The sequence below is a fragment of the Brassica napus genome, chromosome C5 (assembly GCF_020379485.1).
Source record: "Brassica napus cultivar Da-Ae chromosome C5, Da-Ae, whole genome shotgun sequence".
NCBI lineage: Eukaryota > Viridiplantae > Streptophyta > Magnoliopsida > Brassicales > Brassicaceae > Brassica > Brassica napus.
Genome location: NC_063448.1, coordinates 36,238,644 through 36,261,166, shown reverse-complemented (window position 1 = coordinate 36,261,166; position 22,523 = coordinate 36,238,644). Strand labels below are relative to the sequence as shown.

Below are 22,523 nucleotides of genomic sequence, written 5' to 3'. Positions count from 1 at the left end.
AAAATGCCATCAATTTTTTTTTTCTTTTTTTTTCGAAAATGACATTTTTACTCTCTCACCCTCATCATCTTCAAATAATTACAAGATTGCCATTGTCATCAATACCACAACCACCATGAACAACCAATTTGAAGCTCTTAATGCTCCCAAAATCGATTTACCCTTCTTCTTTTTCCATTCTTGTGAACTAAACACAACATATCTCTCACTTTCTCTCCACAATGAGCTAAAAAAACCCAAGATTTTGATTCTAAATTTTTTATGGTTCATAGAGTCATAGAAGCTAACGATTCTGGGTGGGTTACTTTCGTTTGTGATTCTGTGTGCTTGGAGAAGCCTTATGTATGCTAAGGAACTTATCTCACCAATTTAAGGTATGACATCAAGTTTTTTTCCAGATCTGTTCGTCAGAAGACTTACTTGGGAAGTCGTCTGGCTGTAGACAACTTACCTGGAAGTCGTCTGGTCAACGCAGAGGTTATTTTTGCAATTGAATTTGAAATCTGTAACCTGAGACGACTGAAAGTTAAGTCGTCTGTTTTTGTTTGGTTTCAAAAAAATTTCCAAAGAACCTAGACGACTTACATTTCAGTCGTTATAGGTTAGTTTTGCATTTGACTGGATAATTTCAGAAGTTTGACTTCCCCAGACGACTTACATTTCAGTCGTCTGGCGAAAATTAAAATAATAATATTTTTTTAAAAGTAGACGACTTACAGTTAAGTCGTCATAGGTTAGTTTTGCAATTGAAAAAAAAACTTCAAAATTTAATTATACACAGACGACTTATAATTCAGTCGTCCACGAGACGACTTACTTGTAAGTCGTCCACGAGATGACTTACTTGTAAGTCGTCCAGGATTTTTTTCCGAGATTCTGGTCAAACCTCGTAAATCCTGGACGACTTACATTTCAGTTGTCTCGTGGACGACTGAATTATAAGTCGTCTGTATATAATTAACTCTTGAAGTTTTTTTTTTCAATTGCAAAACTAACCTATGACGACTTAACTGTAAGTCGTCTACTTTTAAAAAAAATATTATTATTTTAATTTTCACTAGACGACTGAAATGTAAGTCGTCCAGAAAAGTCAAACTTCTGAAATAATCCAGTCAAATGCAAAACTAACCTATGACGACTGAAATGTAAGTCGTCTAGCTTTTTTGGAGTTTTTTTTTAGCCAAACAATAGTAGACGACTTATTTTTCAGTCGTCCGAAATAACAGATTTCAAAGTCAATTGCAAAAATAACCTCTGCGTTGACCAGACGACGTATAGTTTAGTCGTCTGGACAACTTAGAGTGAAGTCGTCTGCGTCTTCTCCGCTAGTTTTTAAGTCTTCTATGTTAGTTTTTGAATAACTTGTATTTTTAAGAGTTATAAGTAACTTCAAGATATGTAAAACTCATATTTACAAAATATGTTCTCTCCCTTAGTTTTACTAAATTTGACTAAGTTTTTCAACGCAAACTTATAATAAAATATGATATGCTTTGACTAGTTACTATTGTTTGTTTCCATCTCTTAAGTATTATTGTTATAGACAATAATGATGACTATTGTTATGAGTTGGAAGAATGGTTAAAATGCTTCTTAAAATATTGTATCAATATAAAGCTACCAACATTCTTGTTTATTAAGATGAGAAAAAGGCCATTGGAGTTTATTATTGCATATGAGAGATCCAAAGATAAGAAAAAGGCTACTGAAGTCTATTATTTCATTGATTTGTAAATGTGTAAACACATTGTTAGCACATTTAATACATCTTAGAAAACATTATTACTGATTTTACAAAAAATTCACAACTAAAAGAGTAGACATGCAATTCACAAAACAGACCACAAACAAAACTATTATAGATCATTCCTCTACAAAGAAAAGCTTGGATTCCACTTGAGTAGACAAGACCACACAACTTTTAAGAAGTCCAGACGACTTCTAAGAAGTCCAGACGACTTCCAGGAAGTTCAGACGACTTTGTCAGAAGACTTTTAGGAAGTTCAGACGACTTCCAGACGACTTTACAGGAAGTCCAGACGACTTTACAGGAAGTCCAGACGACTTTGTCAGAAGACTTCCAAGAAGTCCAGACGACTTCCAGACGACTTCCAGACGACTAACAGGTAAGTCGTCCCAGAAGTCTTCCAGATCTGAAAAACCTGCATATTAAATCCAGATCTGAAAAACCTGCATATCCAAAAACGTTCAAATGGCTTAAAAACAGAAAAAATGAGTGAAAGATTAGATAAATCTACCTTTACAGAACACACAAAAATACATATCTAAAAATAATAGATTTACCTTTAAATTAGTGGAAGATGGGTACCATCTAATTAAAAACCTGCAAAAAAGATAGATTAGTAAGAAAGACATGAGACAAAACTGGAAAATTCATATAAAGTTTGGTGTTTTCAAGTCAAAGAGATTAGAGTGGGTTTGGAGAGTTTTAGTTTGGGAAAAAAGTAAGAACTTTATACAACAAGATGTTACCAAATGAAGAAAAATCAGACATAAGAACTTACCAAAACGCTCAGATCTATTATGAAAGGGAGACTTCGTCAGAAGACTTCCATGAAGTCCAGACGACTTCCTGGAAGTCCAGACGACTTCCTGGAAGTCCAGACGACTTCCTGGAAGTCCAGACGACTTCCTGGAAGTCCAGACGACTTCCTGGAAGACTTCCAAGAAGTCCAGACGACTTCCAGACGACTTCCAGACGACTAACAGGTAAGTCGTCCAAGAAGTCTTCCAGATCTGAAAAACCTGCATATCCAAAAACGTTCAAATGACTTAAAAATAGAGAAAATGAGTGGAAGATTAGATAAATCTACATTTATAGAACACACAAAAATACATATCTAAAATTAATAGATTTACCTTTAAATTAGTGGAAGATGAGTACCATTTGATTAAAAACCTGCAAAAGAGATAGATTAGTAAGAAATACATGAGACAAAACTGAAAAATTCATATAAAGTTTGGTGTTTTCAAGTCAAAGAGATTAGAGAGAGGTTGGAGAGTTTTAGAATGATGAACATTACATTTTTGTTGCAGCCATTTGAGAGGAGGAGAGAGAATGTGTAAATTTTTCTTTATATAGGAAGACAAAAAATCCAATTAGGTTAAATATTTTTGACTCAGACGACTTCCTGGACGACTTACATTTCAGTCGTCTGGTGAAGAAATTAAAACAGACGACTTACATGTAAGTCGTCCAGAAGAGTTTAATATTTTTAGCGGGAAATTAAATATTTTTAGCGGGAAACTAAAATAGAAGACTTTCTAGACGACTTACAAAAAAATTTAAGCGGGAATATTTGGACGACTTACATGTAAGTCGTCTGTTTTAATTTCTTCACCAGACGACTGAAATGTAAGTCGTCCGAGTAAAATGATCCGGTTAGGTTAAAACGTACATTGGTAAAATTAAAGGTTCGGTACGATGTGGACGACTGAAATATACGTCGTCCGAGTAAATTATTCAACAGACGAGTGAAATATAAGTCGTCCACACCCTAAACATAACCCCTAAACTTAATTATCTAATTAAAGACTTCATAAAATCAAATCAAACTTGAAAAGTGTTTACTATACACATAAATAAACACATATAGGTGAAAACTAATTTTTGAAAAAAAACATTTTAGTTTTCCAAAATCTAACCCTAACAATACATACAATACTACAACATATGTTTGCCAAACTCCTAAACCAAAGTATTTCATGATTCACTACTTCCACTTATCTATCTTCAAAACAAATAAATTTTATCATATCTTAATTTATATCACTTAAAACTGTTTATAATTACTTGATTTTTATTTTTCACTCATCAAAATATTTTTTTACAAGATTTATAAATTATTTTTAAAATAAACCGGTACCAGACGATTTACACTTCAGTCGTCCAGACGACTTCCAACATCTTAGACGACTCAGACGATTTACTAGGGCTATATTCGTAAAAATGGCTTCTGTTTTTTTGTTTGGTCATAAGGGGCTGAGCTGTAATTTCACTAGGCTTTTAGGTTAGTTTTGCATTTGATTCAAGTTTGGGTATAGGTTTGGGGTTAAAATCAAGTTGTGGGTTAGTTTTGACAAAAACCCCTACAAATTATGCAGATTAAGAAGAACAAATGCAGATCAATCATATCAAGCTAATTTAATAAATTATTATATTTAAATAAATGTTTATTTTTAATGAAAATTAAATATCTAAACAAAATAAATCTTATTATAAATAAGTAATAAATATCATGTTGACAAAAATAACAATAAATATCATCATTTTAATAAATATAATGAAATTGTAAATTATATGAAAATTAATCACAGTTACAAAAATTATAAAGAGTATTCTTATTTTGCTCTTTTTGTATCTTTATTCGATTTGTCATTTCTTTCTTACTATTTGGTTAAACTATAAAACTAATATTGTCCATTTTATATATGTTATTGTATCAACAAAATTTTCATTTAAAATTTTAAAATATGAAAATGCATACATGCATATGTAAGAAAAATATGTTTCATATTTTACTGATATAAGTAATTATAAATAACCTTTAACATTATTTGCTCAAAACATAACCGTTAACATTTATAATTAATGCAGTTAAAATATGAGTTATCAAATATGAAAGTATCTAATTTATTAACCTAATTTTATGAAAATATTAATTACTTTTGGAATATACAATACATGATTTTGATTGATCACATATTTTAAAAGGATATAAAAATAACATTTATAACCTACTGCAACTAAATTACAAAAAAAATATGAATATACAAACTAAATATATATTATTTTCTACAATCATATTTATAGAAGATAATATATATATATATATATATATAATCAAAATATATATTTTACATATTATTTCTATAAATAAATTCATCTGACAATAATTTGTTACAGAAGTATGAGAAATGAAAATATTAAATCATACTTTTAAAGTGATTTGTGTTTGATTTAAAAGTGAATGAATTTAATGAAGTAATCTATACAATAAATAATGAGAGAAATAAAGTTGTGTGTATGGTAGTATTTATAGGCAAAAAAAAAAAATTCCATTGGGCATCTGTGTTTTACCCGACCACTTTTCCTCCTTCCCAGTAGTACAATTTTTAACACACATTTTGTGTCCTGTAAGCAGTTCATTTAATTTTAATTTTAATTTTTTGGTTCTGCATAATAAATGTAGTCATGTCTGCATGACTTTTTGTTCTACTTTTGTTTTGTGTTACATTCATACCCTTAGTTGGATACACATTGATATCTTGTCAAGAATGCAGATCTTTAAACAGAAGCATTGAGTTTAATTATGTTGTGTGTATCTAAAGGTTTTAGCCAAATATCAGTAATCAAATACACCTTTTGCATTAGAGATAGATCAAAATGGAAGAAAAAATAACAGATTTAAGGAGTGATTGATAAGGGCTTTATGTTTTTGGCTTTAATCTGTAGATTTATTTGTTGTAACTTTTTTTGTTGTACCTTTATAAAACACTAGTGTTTCTGCTCTGAAATAAATTTCTCTAGAACCATATTTTTTTTATTTTCTAGAAATTTTTTTGCTGTATTTTTTTTAAAGAAAAAAAAAACTTGATTGGTTGACATATATGGTCTGGACTAAATTTTGGCTCCCCGGAACATCTGCATCTACGACCAATCACTCCTTTAATCTCCTATCAGCGAGCAAAACTTCTTTCTTAAATCTTTAAATCATTGTTTAATTCACTTATCATCGTATCTTTCTTAGGATGTGACACATATATGTAATAATTTATTTTTCTGATTTTTTTCTTATTGAGTTTACAATCTTACTTTTGTTGTGTAACTGTTTGTCAATAAAAGAGAATTTAAAATTTGATTGAAATAAAATTGAGTTTAGAAAATTTAGAACTAAATTAAAGCTTCTATAACCATTATCGTAAAAACTCAAAAAAAAATTGTACCAAAAATACAAAAAACATGAAAATTACAAAAATAAAATTCATTACACAAGAAAATATTAAATTACCTTAAATGTAAAATCTTAAACAAACAAAAAATCAAATATAATAAATATACGTATACTTCTTGTATAATTGATTATTTACGTACTTTATTTTTTATTTTAAATGTTTATTTATTTTATATTTAGTTTATTATATAATATATATTCGTTTAATTTCTTTTAATGAATATCTTATAGATTGTGATATATTCTGGCACAAAACAATTGTTGTAATGATTAAGGGCATTTTCTGTTTAGCTAAAATTTCTAATTAAGTGTATCTGAAACTGTTACAAAAAAAAAAATCTACAAATGCTGCTAGCTTAACAAAATTAGACTAATGGTTTCAGCTAGTGTAGTCAACCAACCGAAAGATTAGAGAATTCAAAACCACAAATTCGAATACCGACATCAAAAGAAAAACGGAGAGCCAACCTGTTATGGTCTTGGGCTGCTAATTTTAGGTCGACCACATAAAACAAATAAATTTTTGCATTCACATAACAAACTGGTTTAAATTTGAGGATATTTTTCTTTTTTGCTTTTTTTTCATTTCATATATACTATGTTTTGTGGTATATAATGTGACCAGGGTTGTTCAAAAAGAAAATAATAATAATGTGACTAGAAAAAAAAGTAGGGATTATTTGAAAAATACCCTACTTGTGTTTTCAAATTTGATAAATACACCTTATTTTTTTTTATTTTTGAAAACTAACTCTTTTTATATATGATAAGACATATTTACCCAAATTTAACTTAAATATTATATTTTAATAAATAAAGATTAAATTCGAAAAATATTGTCATTGCTGTTATCTTCAAAATAAACAGATAATCTAATATGGTTAAATGAATAACTGGATTAAAATGTCTGCAAATATTTTCTAAAATCAATATTTAAACCTTATATATCATTCGATTCACTACATCTTTTCAAACTAACCGGTGTAATCATAACCATAAACAATTTGACTGATTTAGTTTAATTAATAATATGATTACATGTGGGCTGTAAAGCATGGGTGCGTCTACTCTAGGAGCTGTCTCGCTAGAGATGTTCGGGGATGGTTTTGGAAACGTTTTGGGAAGGTTTTTTTGATAGTTTGGCTTTAAATCGTGTCCCTTGTCGAGCTTAGTAACATGAGTTTGTTATCCGAGTGGAGATACCAAGATGATGGAGCAATTGTGCCGATGTGTTTGGCCAATTCTGGTTATGATATCTAATCAGGCCAAAGCAGATTTCACCATTTTTCCTGTTCAAACAAAAAAATGGCGTCCTTTGATGCTTTATGAAACATCTTCATGTGATACGGAAACCTGTAAAATTTTAAAACCGAACACAATCTCTGATCTTAAAGGAAGAAGACGACGACATGCCTTTAAATTAAGCATGTGTATAATTTTAAATGGCCTTCTCATTTATTATTTTAATTTGAAACTTACGATGTTATTTGATAAGGATAATTTAGTCAATTCTCTAAGTAGAAAGTGTAATTTTCAAAAACATTAAATAATGGTGTATTTATCAAAATAAAATCTTATTAAGAGGTACTTATCCAAATTTTCCCAAAAAAGTAACTATGTGGTAGATGCGAATGTAGAGAGTCTTGACATAATAAAAAAGTCACTTGCTTCTACCTGGGTCAGAGGGTTCAGTGTAACTGACAACCAAACAAACAAACAAACAATAACATAAAATAACAACAAGACAAAACCCTCGCTTCTCTGTCTCTCTTTCTCCGCCCCTTCCTTCCTTCTGTATTTCTCCCCCCCCCCCGTCTCTCTCTCTCTTAAATATCAGTTTTAACACAAAACCTCATTCTCTCTCTCTCTTTATCTCTCCTCTGCTTGACCTCTGTTCTTCAAGTTGTACGACATGGCGGCGACAGGTCAAATCTCGACGAGAATGACGGTGGATCGCACTCTGTCCTCCTCCAGGAACGCTGGACTTTCCCTTTCACCATCACCACAGAGAACACTAATCGGCGTCTCCGGAAGGTCTGGTATCGCTCACCGTCAACTGTCTCTCTCTGTCAGATCGATTAACACCAATGAAGATAGCCGGAAAGTCAAGGTGTATGCAGAGAATGGCGCTTTCGATTTGGTCAGTGTATATTTGCTCCTTCACGTTTCTTGTTTCTCACGCTCCCGTATTGTGAACTAGTGTCGTTAGGATGTGATTTTTGTGGTCATTGTAGGGAGTGATGGATCCTTCAGTGGAGCCATATAAATTTGCGGAGCCAAGAACAAGTCATAATGATTCGAGGAGGAAAACTAAGATAGTGTGTACCATTGGACCTTCCTCTAGCTCTCGTGAAATGATTTGGAAACTTGCGGAAGCAGGAATGAATGTGGCTCGTTTGAATATGTCTCATGGAGACCATGCTTCTCATCAGATTACTATTGATCTTGTTAAAGAATACAACTCTCTCTTTGTTGACAAAGCCATTGCTATCATGTTGGATACAAAGGTACTATCTTCTTTTGTCTTTTTTTTTTTCGTTTGTCAATAAAAAAAAAGTTATTTATTTCTCTGATATGTTTGTGAAGGGTCCTGAGGTTCGAAGTGGGGATGTACCTCAGCCGATCTTCCTTGAAGAGGGTCAAGAGTTTAATTTTACCATCAAGAGAGGTGTCTCCATGAAAGACACCGTCAGTGTCAACTATGATGATTTTGTTAACGATGTCGAAGTTGGAGACATACTTTTGGTGGATGGTAAGAGACATTGGATATCTTTGTGGCTATTGGAGTCTTTGTTTTAGTTCTAACAAGAAGATATGGCTTTCTACTAGGTGGAATGATGTCACTAGCTGTTAAGTCCAAGACGAGCGATTTGGTGAAATGTGTAGTTATTGACGGTGGAGAGCTTCAATCTAGACGTCACTTGAATGTTCGAGGAAAGAGTGCCACTCTTCCTTCCATAACAGGTTTGTATCAGCTATTAATTTTTCTTTTTCCAGTCTCTTGTATCAAGCAGGTTTCTAATTGGATGATTTTGAATGTTAATGCTCTTGTTGCAGACAAAGATTGGGAAGACATCAAATTTGGAGTGGACAACCAAGTTGATTTCTATGCTGTCTCTTTTGTTAAGGATGCTAAAGTTGTCCATGAGTTGAAAAACTACCTCAAAAGTAACTAAGCATATACTATATCTTCTACCTCCAATAGCATTGGTGAAATTTCTGTAAAACTAATGAATCTTTCAAAATGTTTTGATAGCCTGCAGTGCGGATATCTCTGTGATTGTGAAAATTGAAAGCGCAGATTCCATAAAGAATCTTCCCTCCATTATATCTGCTTGTGATGGGGTTAGTTGCAGAGTCCTTTTTTTTTTATGATATTTTTCCTTAGCTTATATGATTATCAATGCTTTGTCAGGCAATGGTCGCTCGTGGAGATCTTGGAGCTGAACTTCCCATTGAGGAGGTCCCCTTGTTACAGGTAAAATCCAAGTCATGGTTTACAAAAAAAAAACATTTCCATAGATTCTGTTGGTATTTATGCTTTCGCCATCATGCCTGGTTTTAGGAAGAGATAATCAGAAGGTGCAGGGACATTCATAAACCAGTGATTGTCGCCACAAACATGCTAGAGAGTATGATTAATCATCCAACACCTACAAGAGCTGAAGTATCTGACATTGCAATTGCAGTGCGCGAAGGGGCAGATGCTATCATGCTTTCTGGTGAAACCGCACACGGAAAGTTCGTAAATCCAACTTAAACCCAATTGCCTCTCCCATCAACAGAACACTGATCTTGAGATATTCTTATGTCAGGTTTCCTCTGAAAGCTGTTAACGTGATGCATACCGTGGCTTTGAGAACTGAGGCTAGTCTACCTGTTAGAACCTCAGCAATCCGTACTACTGCTTACAAGGTACTCCACACATCAGAAATGTTACGTATGGTTCTTTACTCATATGTTGAGTGTTAATACAGGGTCGCATGGGCCAAATGTTTGCTTTCCATGCTTCTATAATGGCGAATACACTGAACACACCGATCATTGTATTCACGAGAACTGGATCCATGGCAGTGCTTCTGAGCCATTACCGGCCGTCCTCAACAATTTTCGCCTTCACAAACCAGTACGTGTTTGTTTACCAGAAAATGTCAACTTTTAATCAGACATATTGGGTTTTAATTGATATGTTTGGTTCTTACCTTTAGGAGAAGAATAATGCAGAGGCTGGCTCTTTACCAAGGTGTCATGCCTATATACATGGAGTTTTCTGATGACGCAGAAGATACATATGCCCGTTCCTTGAAACTCCTACAGGTACATTAACTATCTTGTCTTGTCCCTTCTCGTCTATCAACCTTGCAGAAACACTGATCTGTTTTGTTTTGTACATCCTCAGGACGAGAGTATGCTCAAGGAAGGACAACATGTAACGCTTGTCCAAAGCGGTGCGCAACCTATTTGGCGTGAAGAATCAACACATCTCATACAAGTCCGTAAGATTAAGATAGGTTGATGTCTTTACTACTTGAGCTTCTGCATTTCTGACTATTTTTCTTACACGATTTGATCCAATATTGTTTAAGTCACTCACAGTAGTGAAACCATATATATATAAGTTATTCAACCACATGACTGTAAAAACAAAAGAGTCTTTTCGATTAAAAAGACCAATCCGATTCAGCCTTTTTATTTATCAATCAGTTTGTTTGTTACATTGAAAAAAAAAAAAAAAAACGAAAACCAAACACACATTCAGTTAGACTCTAGAATCCTTCATTGGCTCCTCGTAGTCATCACTGTCATCATCACTCACCATGTCTTGCATCTCGTCTTTTGCTTCTAGTTTTATACATTTGTACCACCTTGCACATGCAATGTACACAACCAAGTCAATGCTGGTCAACGCAGCCAGGAGGAAATAGAATCTGTCCAAGTGACCTTTGTTGAGGTTCCTTGGAATCCAACCAGGCATGTGATCCTCTGTAGAGATCTTCACCACCATTGTCACCAACAAGCTACTCACAAAGTTCCCCATGGACATTGACATCATACACAAAGCGCTCCCAAAGCTCTTTAGTCCGTCTGGTGTCTGCGCGTTGAAGAACTCAAGCTGACCAACATACATGAACACTTCTGATGCTCCGATGAGCGAGTATTGTGGAACCTGTAATGAGGAGATACAATGTCAGGACTTAAAAGAGTTTCCTCTTTAGGACGGAGTTGGGTTGTGTTTCATTACCTGCCAGAAGATGCTTAGTGAGCTTGAGCCATCACAGTGAGTGCAACTCTTGTCTGCGTACTTAAGTCTAAAACATTCAACAACCCCGGCTGCAACCATAGCTAAGATAGCAATCACAAGCCCGATGCCCATCCTGTGAAGCTCGGTGATTCCCTTTGTTCCATCCTTCTTCTTGAATCTGTTGGCTAGTGGCTCGAGAACTCTTCGGTATATGAATATGAACAAGGCAACGCTAAGGATGTCGAAGCTGGACATACTTGCTGGAGGGATTTTGAAATCAGAGACAGTGGTCTTCATCGCTGCGCCTTGCTCCACAAATAGAGAGGCCATTTGGGTGAAGACGACCGAGTAGATGATAGTGCAGAGCCAAATGGGCATCAGTCTAAGAATACACTTGACTTCCTCAACTTGTGTCACCGGACAAAGCCTCCACGGATTCACTCCGCCTTGTTTCTTGTCGTCAAGATCTCTTGCTGTGATGTACGCGGCTCTGTCCAAGAACCTACAAGTCGGAAACAGAAACCTGTTAGAACACTTGCATGACATTGAAGTATATGTGAAAACCGCGGTTTTTTGGCAACGTACTTGAATTCATCAGTATGAACTATCCTCCTCCCTGTATCTCCTGAAGCATTCTTCCCTTGTCTATCTTCATCATACATCTCCTCCCTCCCTCTGGAAGGTGCCTCCATAGATGATTTCTTCGTTGCAGCCACCAAAACTTGGCAAAACCTCGAAAGAGGGTTCCCTGTAGGCTTGAAGTTTCGGTATCTCGGAGTTCCAACAAGGAAAAGAATCAAAGCCAAGATGGCAGAGCCAGTAGACGCCCAAAACCCGAGTGCCCACATCCCCTCGTCTTCAAAATATCCCAAGATTGTGTTCGAAAAGAGCGAGCCGAGGTTTAAAGCAAGGTAGAAGTAGCTGAAGAAGGCGATCTTTGAGTACCCTTCTTTAGGATGCTCCTCGTCGAACTGATCAGCTCCAAACGTTGCAATGTTCGGTTGGTAACCGCCGTTCCCCAATGCGATCAAGTAGATTGATAGGTAGAACATTGTGATCTCCATCGTTGAATGTGTACCGCAAGGCGTGACTTCATCCCCGCAACCTTTTGGTCTGATCAAGAACATGTATGATGATAGCGAGAGCGATGAAAGTCCCTGCGTTTTTACATTCCAAGAAAGTGTTATAATCAGCTTAAATTGTCAAACGTTACACTTTAACACACAACACCATATATGCTGTAATTGATGTTACTTACGATGACAAAAATGACTTGGAAGATAGCACAAGTCTTGTAACGACCCCAGTAAGAATCGCTGAGAAACGCTCCGACCAATGAGAAGATGTAAACTGTTCCTGTCCATTTGCTAACGTTGTTCGCTGCGTCTGCGTTGTTCTGCTGCAAAACGCGAGTTAGGAACAGCACTAGATTCACTCCAACTCCAAAGAATGCCAGCGTCGCCAACCCCTGGTTCACTGTTAAATCGGTTCAATTAACAAAATTCGGTTAGAAACTGGTTTAGTAAGTTAACCAAAATTATTTTTATTGGTAATAATGTTAACCCAAGTTATTGATTTGAAAGGAACCTGAACTATTGGAAGAATGGTAATGATTGTGAATGATTGAAACTATGTTCCGTGTTCGTCAAGATGATGTTAATTAACATTTACTTGGTTGGATGGTATCTAACTCTATAGTAGTTCCACCTTCTAACGAAATTAAATTTTCCTGTGATAGTGAAATTTCACATGCGAATAACAAATCGGTAACCAATAATCTTGTGATTTTTTATTAAATCTATTAGGTGGATTCTTAAGCACACCAGAAAAGAAGACCAACCAAAAAATCTCAAATTTATTTTGTATTATAGAAAGATGTTTATGATTTTTTATTTATATAGAGAAATGTTGAGTTGGTGCAAAATTTTTAAAACATTTACTAAATATAATTCAATATTGTTATAAGTTAAATCTGAAAAATGTTAGGAGTAAAAGAGGATTTATGTTTTGCAAATAAAATGTAACGAAATGAACGTGGCATAAGCTACTGTCATGGAAAGACGGGATGGGAAATTACGTGTAAGGCAACGTTATTCCACTAACACAGCCTTTCTTTGCACTATATTAATATATTATATATTAGTGTCGTCTTCCTCAAACTTACTTTTATTTCTTTTTTGGGTTAAATTTTAGGATCACTTACAACTCTAAAAGTTTTCAATTTTAGTTATTCTAAAATGACAAACTAAATTCGTATCACTAAAGCACTCAATCAATCATTCCATCTATTACATAATTTTTGCTGCGTTTATATTATTTTCAGAAAATGATCGAAAAGCATTAAAAGTAACCATAGTTTTAGATTTAAAATAAATATTTTTCACCGTGTTATGTGTATAAGTGATATATAAATAAATATATGCATATGTCATGTGGTTGGTGATTTTAACCACGACATGCAGGCTACGTTTGAACACATGGATATGTCTTGACACGTTCACGTAAAACTCGAAGTTTTTTTTTTGAACATAACGTAAAACTCGAAGTTTATTAAAAAAACTAGAAGTTAACTTTTAATGATTTTTGGTTGGTTCTGTTGTCACTTTCCTAGTTTCTGATAACTTATTACCTCAAAGATAAGTACGCATGTCAATCAATCTACACACTTTTAGATATGCATTATATCATAACATATTTATACGTTACATATAGGACGTGATGAACCAGAAAATGTACAAAGAAGCTGTAAAGTATTCAAGACAATATTGTCTTGTTTGATAGTCCTTTTTTGTTTTATGGTCGTTTTTGCTTTCGATTTAAATCGTGATTAGAGAAGAGAGACATACCGAGAATGATGATGCCAGCAACCCATTTGCCTGAGTTGGAACGGATAGAGGGACGACCATAGTAATCCACAGTTCCATCTCTTGTTTCTTCTTCTTCTTCTTTCTTCATCATCATCTGCATTTTCATTTATATCAATTTATTACTTGACAAAATATTATATCATTTTATATATAAAACATAGATCGAAAGATACATATATATGTTTAACCCTCTGGTAGTATCTATTATCTACCACTTTTTGCCATGTTGATATGGAGAAGATTCATAAGTTCGATAGTTTTTTGTATTTCCATCTTTTTCTAGTTTCGATTTTAATTTGAATCTGTATTTTGACGTGATTATTATAGAATCACACTTTTTTTTTGCATTGCCACGTATTCTCGTTTCGTAGGCACAATTTCTTAGATTCTTTGGATTTATTCTCGACTTTAATTTGCAGCACAAAAAGAGGCTGTTACGAAGATGATTAGCTATTATCGAGCTTAATTAAAAGCTTGTCGATTAAAACAAGAGTTTGTAGGAAAAAAATAAAATAAAAGAAAAGATGTTGCGCTAAACGCATTTTGCACATAAAGATTGTGACTGTCGATTGCATTAAGCATGCCCTTTTGATATGCTCTTCTTGAGCCACCAAAGAAAAGTTATACTATTAATTACATCCTTTTCTAATTCATTTTAAGTCACATATGTAATTCAAGAAACAAGAACCTTAATCATATAAACAAAATCTTATAAGGAAGAAAAGTGAAGGCCCATTAATTTAAACTCTGAGTAAGCAAAAGAAACAACTGAAGATATATAAAAGCTTATAAATTAAAGTACTTACATCTTTGTTATATATCCCTAGGCAAGACATTTTTGATGATATTGGATTATATGTGTTTTTGTAAGAGAATAATAACGAAATAGATTTTTGGTGTTTTTCTTAAGTGAAGGAGAGAATGATAACAAAGGACGAATTGAAGAAGGAAGAAGCAGAAAGAAAGTTCAGGCTTGGATGCTGTAGAGAAGAGGGGATTGAGAATAAATAGAGGTTTGGAAGATGATTTGAACGGTCCTGATTTTACATGGGACACTCAAATGCCCAATACCTATTTTAATTATATTTCCTATACAATAATACAGTCATATAAGCACGATGGTAGAAAAAAAGAGAGCTTCGTCTATTAAAACAGGAGTACAAAAATAAAATAACCATGACATTTTTTAAAGAATTACAATTCCATGCCACTAGGATAATAATTTTTACTCACGATTAAAGTAAATTAATTTATCATCTAATTTAATATACGCTTCGCCTTCTGCATACGTCTCCTCCATCTCCACTGGGTTCTCTTCTTCGATTCCAATCCCTTCTTGGATTCTTAAAACCATATTTTTTCTTATGCTTCTTTGATTATTGCTCATCAACCTATGTCTAACTGGAATCCAAAATTTATACTTAATTTGTCAATATCGTGATGTTCACCTAAGGTGGGTGCTTATCCTCTACACGAAAGAGGCTTTCATGATGGAAGTGTTGAAGAACTTCAGAATCAACAACAAGGTAATGTTGCTCGTAGATAGAAAAACGGTGAGTTCAGGGGAAACTTGGTGTCGAATTGGATTTATGGATAAACCATGTGGAACTTGGATTAAGTTTGGTGATATGCGATTCTGATTTCAAGGTTATGTCCACTTTAGGATGTATGTTGTGGCTCACGAGAAGCTTCAGATTCCAAGGTTATTTCCAATTCAGAATCATACTATTTTAAACGTTTAAATTTAAAAGTATGATTATAGGATGATTGCATTTGCTGGTTTGATTTGCGATGTAAAGATGTCCAGTTGACCATGGACATTGAGACAAAATCAATTTCATCTCTTTGTTAAGAGAAAGGTTTTGACGTTTTGTCTCATGTCTTGGTTCTCTCTCTCTTTGTTTCATCTCTTTGTTTCTAATAGTGATATATATATATATTTTTTGATTCAGGTATGCTTAGCCAACGAAATTTACAAAATGTTAGAGGGTCAGAAGTCAGCCAGTGGAAAAAATCAGGTTTGCTCTTTGGCTTCTTATTTATACATTGCTTGCCGGCAAGAGGACAAGACAAGATCCATTACGAGTACCAAACAATTTTGGTTTATTTGTATATATGTATGTTAGACTGTTAGTCATTGTTCTTCTTTCCTTTCTTAACTCATGTCACTTTTACAAAAGAATAAATAGTCAAACAGTTGGCAGTTGGAGCTTGAAACTGGACAATCTGTTGAAATGGGAACCATCCACGCCGGAGATTTTATGGTGAGTTCTTCTTAAATCAAGTGCTTTTGGCTTCTTATTTGTGGTTTTAACTTTCCTGGTTGGAAACGGTGAAAGCGGCTCAAGAGTCTGTGCAGAAGTTAAAGGAGTTCAATATAAGGTTACATCATTAACCACTACTGTCTTGTCGTTTTTTATGTTTTTGTCGATTTTATGATTATTCGTACGTGGAGCTTTTAACCCTTTGGTTGCAAGACGAATCACATACCTATTGCAGCAGAAGTTATAAACAACACAGCTCTCTGATTAGAAGAAGCCTCTTTGAGGTCTGTTCTATACACATTTTCTATACTTTAATGTTATAGCATCAAATATTCACTTAAAACAAACAATTTCTGATATTGAACTCCTTGTAGGTGTATTGGTTGCAACTGGACTAGCAGAAGAAACTATAAGAAACTCTTACATAGATCTCTACCCTTACTTTTCCAAAATCAAACCAACAGATGGAAAATTTTGAACCCTAGCCAGAATGTCTTTTTTTTTTTTTTTGGACAAAACCAGGCCAGAATGTCTAATATAGCTTTTGCCAGTGCCTTTTGAAAATCTCTACTGTGTTGCATTGGGGATGAACAATTGTCACCTTAACTATGAATCTATGAGATTGGGGGGTATTTCCAACAGCAGGTGAGGGATTTAGTATTCCTAAACTTCTCCCCACAAGGAATGGCACTTTCATTTGTTTAGAGTCTTTCTATGCCAAGCGAATATATCAGTGGTAACTTGAGTTGCCGAAGAAATTATAGTAAACTCTTACGAAGATCTCTACCCTCACCTTCAAAGTAATCCTATGTAATTATATCTGGTTTAAACTTTAAAATCTTTTCCAAGAGTTTATTTCTTTAGAATTGTATTAAGTAATCGCACTTCTACATATATGCTGTGAAAAATATTACAAATTGTTTAGATTGATATTATAATATTTTATTAAATTTTTTGTATAACTAATTTAAATTTGAAATTAAAAGTCCAAAACCAATTTAAACCCATACATGACTGGATTAATTAAACAAAAATTGTAATTTTTATTAAACATAACAATTATATAAGATGAGTTTGATGAACAAAAATAGATTATACATGTTAAATAATTTTATAAATGTATTGAATATTAATACTACAAAGAATAATTGACGTAGTTTCTAAAAAAATATATATAATTAAATAAAAATTGAAAATGTAATGTATGCAAACTATAAAAGTATAATTTTAATATATTTTGAGGATACTTTCTCTGTTTGATTATTTATTGTACCAAAAATTTGCAAGAAAATATAGATATAAATTATAAACTCAAAACCAAATACATTTAGACATATTTAAAATAAACATAATATATGTGTGGCGCAACCTTTAGATAATCAATCTATTTTTTAAAGATATTACTCTCATTACTTCAAATAAAAAGTTTTCACACCAAAATTTAGAAAAATAGATTTAATATTCTTATTAAAGAATACCAAAGTGTATTATATGAAAATGTTAAAATATTTTGTAATAGTATTATCGAACAAGACACATAAACAACAAATTTATGCAATTTTACAGTGAATAACATCAAAATTTAGATGATATATTTAACAGTTTTGTTATATAAACTCAATTGTTGACACCCACTCTATTTTGATTAAAGTACTATATTGGCCCATTGTAATTGTTTGTATTTATAGTTTAGATATTATATAAAGACCATATCCAATTTCTATTTCGTTTAACTAAATTTAATATAAAACCATTTTTAACATTTAGTCTATCTTATTAAAATATAGATCAATTTTTCAAGTACTAGTAAATAGTCCATTTATATTATATACAATAACTAAATTCAAATATATACATAATTTTCTACATGAGTAACATAAATTTGACATAAAAATAAATTAAATTTCAAATAATTAATTACTTATTGTATTACCAATTATTTTATACGAACTAAAAACATAGTTAATACAAATAGTAAGATATAAAATCAATACTCCTTTTAACATTTAATAGATGTTTAAGCATAGATTTTTGTTGTCCAAAAATATATATAATTAATAATTTTAACTTTTTAAATAATAGAGTATGAGTACAAGATAAGATTAACACTGAAATACAAAAAAAAACACAAAAATAATTAATAGTTGAATGTATTACTAATCATTTCTTTGTGTTAAACATACATTCAACACGATAATAATACAACAAAAATCTAATAACATTGACCATAATTTATAAAACATAGTAAATACCAATAATTTATAAGTTAATAATGATTTTACAAGTTAAAATAAACACCCGCACGGGCGTGCGGGTGAAGCTCTAGTATTTCATTATAAGTAACATCAAAAATTTCCCACTCTCCAATTTGTTTTTGTTTTGTTGCTGGGAGAAACATCTTGGGCTTTCGAAGCTTCGAGCCAAGAATGAGTGCCGTAGGGATGGATATTTCGGTTTAAATTCGTGTTCGTTTTAGGTAAGATTCGATCCGGTTTATATGGGTCTAAAGATTTTTAATCAACGTCAACCGAAATTAATTTGGTTTGATTTGTGTTCGATTTGATTCGGGTTTAGTTCATTTTGGTTTCTGTTTTGTTTGTTTTTAGTTCGGCTTTGTATTTGTTCGGTTTTATTTAGTTTTGTTTGTCTTTGTTCAGTTCAGCCGAGTTGATTTTTAAGTTATGTTCTGATTTATATTATAAAAATATAATTTATAAAAATAAATCATCATTACAAAAAAAATATTTTCTTCATATTTAAAAGTAAATCTAAACATCACAATAAAAATGTACAAGATATAATCCACTAATTTTATATTTTTATCTTCAAACCTGATATTAATATAATAGATAATTGTTTTTGGTTTTGATATTAATGTATATGATTTAATTATTTTATTTTATTTTAATTGTATTTTTGCTATTTATTTATACGTAAAATTTATAAAAATATGTTAAATTGTTTAAATTAAATATTTAAATCTTAATATTATTTGTACATTTAGTTATTCTAATTAAAGCAACACTTTAGTTTTTCGGTTCGATTCAATTTAAAACTAAACCAAACCGAACCATTTGAATTGATAAAATCTTTAAATAAATGAGTTTGCGTATTTTTGGTTTGGTTTGCATTCGGCTAAATTCTTTTGGTTTGGTTTTCTGCCACTCCACTCAACAAAGGTGGAGGGGAGTCTAGAGAGTAAAGAGAAATATAATGCAAAACTATATATTAAAAAGGACAAAACTTAGGTTCATCTCCTAGGGTGAACCTTTAATTTTACCATCCCTCTTATAACCAATGAAATTGTCAGCTAGATTATTAATATATATATATATATATTTTTTTTTTTTTAAAAAAAAAATCAAAAATAATTGAAAAAAGAAAATGATGCCACTAACAAAACCCTAAACCTAAACTCTAAACCCTAAATCCTAAACCTAATCTCTAAACCCTAAATCCTAAACTTAAACACTAAACTCTAAATCCTAAACTCAAACTCTAAACCCTAAATCCTAAACCCAAACTCTAAATCCTAAACCCAAACTCTAGATCATAAACCCATACCATATACCCTAAACCCAAATCCTAAACCATAAACCGTAAACCCAAACCTTATATCCTAAACCTGAATCCTACACCCTAAACCCAAGCCGTAAACCCTAAACCCAAAAAGTTTGAATTTGGGTTCGAGGTTTACAGTTTGGTTTAGGGTCTAGGATTTGAGTTTGGGTTTAGAGTTTACGGTTTGGGTTTAGGGTTTAGGATTTGGGTTTAGTGTTTAGGATTTGGATTTATAGTATAGGGTTTTGGGTTTAGGGTTTACTATTTGGATTTAGGGTTTACTATTTGGATTTAATATTTAGAGTTTAGATTTAGGGTTTAGAATTTAAGATTTAGGGTTTTGTTAGGATTCATTTTTTTTCAACTATTTTAAATTGTTTAAATATTAATATTTTTTTATTAATTTTCTAGGTGATACTTTGATTGGTGGTAAGAGAGGTGGTGAATTTAAAAGTTCATATCATATGGGGTGAACCTAAGTTTTGTCGTATTATAAATAAAGGGACATTACACTAAAGATGTCCGTATGAATTGAAAATTTTGAAGTTTCAACTAGAGCATTGCTATTACAAAGGTTTTCAAAATTGAGTATATATACATATATATCTTTTTGTGTGCACCAGTTGAGTAAATATCTCACTCTATACTCATGTAAGAATATCTCAAAATTTATAAAAAATACTTTGTATTTTTTTTTTGTATAGGTATCTCAATATTTTATATACTAGTTTAATTATGTATAATTTATTTTCTTGATTAGAGTGAAAGATTCATTTTTGAAAATCTTTCCGATCTTAAGATGATGATATTAGCTAAATATAATTAAGTATCGTGGTTGTTATAAAAGATTGCCATTCAAAATAATGAAATTTTACACCTTCTATTTAAATTAAATGTGTTGGTGATTATTTTTCAAACAAGTTATTATTTCAGGTTTTGAATGTAAATTTTTAAATATTGTAGAATTTCATCTCAATGTATTCTCCTTTTAGAAATAGTAGTTTTTAATATCCTTTCCTAATGTATGTAGGAAAAAATTAGGCAATATCGATTATATTTCACTGGATTAATAAATATATATTGTAATACAGAAAATATCTTATAGGCCATGTTCGAAATTTCGCTAGGCCCGACTCGGGCGGACGGTCCGGGCCTAGTGATTTAACAAAAACCCGGGAATAAATCGGGGAGTACTCGGAGATTTTTTAAAGGGTTTTATCGTATATTAGGGGTATATATTTTATAATTTGAGCAATAACAATGAAGTTCCATTAGTGTAGTGGTTGGAAACTACTGACCAAACTTTCTCTGCGTGGGTTCGAAGTCCAAAACACAATATTTTGTTCTTTTTTATGGGTTTCTAATTAGGGGCACGAGAATAATTTCGAATCTGTCTTCTTCCCTGCGAATTGTGCAACCCTAAAACACAGCAGCCGACTGTATTTAGCTTTGGTTTCAATGTTTTAACATTTTTTCCACGAGATTTGACTATATTTTGATGATTTGTCACATAACTCGCCGTGTTTTTGCAATTTAACAGCCAAAACGGGATAATATCGTGACTCCGCGTTATGTTCCCGAACAGGTCCATTTCGCCACGGTCAAGCTCCGATGTACGTATTTGCGGCTGTGTTCTCGGCAATCCGGCCGCGTTTTTGAACATGGCTTATAGGAAATTTTGTATAAAAATGAAAATATAATCTACATTATAATGAGGCACTTTGCTCACTACTCAGTGCGCCATGTCAGCATTTTGTCGGCCTCACTTTTAAAAAGTGTGAAAAAGTATTAAGCCCGTGCTTCGAACCCGGGTTATTGAGATATAACCACCAACATTTATACCACTAAACTAAAAGAGACTTTGTACATTGATAGCCGAAACTAATATATATTTATGAAGGTCGGAAGCCCTTACTTCTTCTGCTTCCTTCTGAGGGCCGGACTTACAAGTGTATTATATGTTTTATTTTTAAATGAGATTCATCACGTTATATAAAAAAGGCTCAAATTTGCAAAAATTATAGTTTTTCCATATTGTAAATTGTCTTCGTTTAACATGAGTTAGGGTTCTTTTCATCATTGTCTCAAATAAGTCTGAGTTACAAAGTTGCGCCGTGTGTCTATTTGTAATCTATTTTTTCACTGGTGAACTCTTCTTCTCCCCATCTTAAATCGCTTGATCATAAATGTTCCTGATTTGTAGCCCCTCCATAAACCCTATATATATGATTCTCATCTTTGATGAACCCAATCTGCATCTACACAAAAGTCATTGATTCCTTTTAGCTTTAACGATCTTCTAGAAAATGTCTCTCTCTGCCTCTCCAGTTCCTCAAACCGGCGTCCCCAGCGTCCGTCATTCACCTTCTAGTCTCTCCGTCTTGGTCGTAGTAGTCAGAGCATAGCCTCTGGCCTCCTCCGCTTCTGGAATTCCCTGAACTTCAAGAAAGACAGTGAGTTTATGGGAATCACGATTCTCTTCCTTGATGAAAAGGTAAGTTAATCTTCTATCTATCACATTTATTTAACATAATTGTTTTAATTGATTTCCTGATTCTTTTTTTTAATAATATTATTTGCAGATTCCATGATTCACGGGTTTATTCCCGCCGGA

The 22,523-nt window shown here is 32.6% G+C and overlaps 2 protein-coding genes and 1 long non-coding RNA gene across 3 annotated transcripts; 2 read left to right on the top strand and 1 right to left on the bottom strand.

Annotated features, from left to right (window-relative positions):
- The first annotated feature begins 7,743 nt into the window (after positions 1-7,743).
- LOC106445600 (plastidial pyruvate kinase 3, chloroplastic) lies at positions 7,744-10,675 on the top strand. Its single transcript, XM_013887182.3, has 12 exons — positions 7,744-8,115; positions 8,210-8,482; positions 8,562-8,727; positions 8,805-8,939; positions 9,033-9,143; positions 9,232-9,320; positions 9,391-9,453; positions 9,541-9,716; positions 9,791-9,890; positions 9,953-10,101; positions 10,184-10,292; positions 10,375-10,675. Exons 1-12 carry the CDS (start codon positions 7,888-7,890, stop codon positions 10,489-10,491), a joined length of 1,716 nt encoding a protein of 571 aa, XP_013742636.3. The 5' UTR covers positions 7,744-7,887; the 3' UTR covers positions 10,492-10,675.
- On the bottom strand, positions 10,614-15,058 carry LOC106445601 (protein NRT1/ PTR FAMILY 7.3). The gene is made up of 6 exons (XM_048758522.1): positions 14,891-15,058; positions 14,064-14,178; positions 12,476-12,693; positions 11,803-12,374; positions 11,218-11,719; positions 10,614-11,142 (listed from the first exon to the last, which is right to left on the bottom strand). Exons 1-6 carry the CDS (start codon positions 14,918-14,920, stop codon positions 10,735-10,737), a joined length of 1,845 nt encoding a protein of 614 aa, XP_048614479.1. The 5' UTR covers positions 14,921-15,058; the 3' UTR covers positions 10,614-10,734.
- A 247-nt stretch (positions 15,059-15,305) lies between these two features.
- Positions 15,306-17,210, top strand: LOC125587648. The gene is made up of 4 exons (XR_007323927.1): positions 15,306-15,786; positions 16,037-16,348; positions 16,424-16,632; positions 16,723-17,210. It is a non-coding gene; the product is annotated as an uncharacterized LOC125587648 (long non-coding RNA).
- Positions 17,211-22,523: the final 5,313 nt, after the last annotated feature.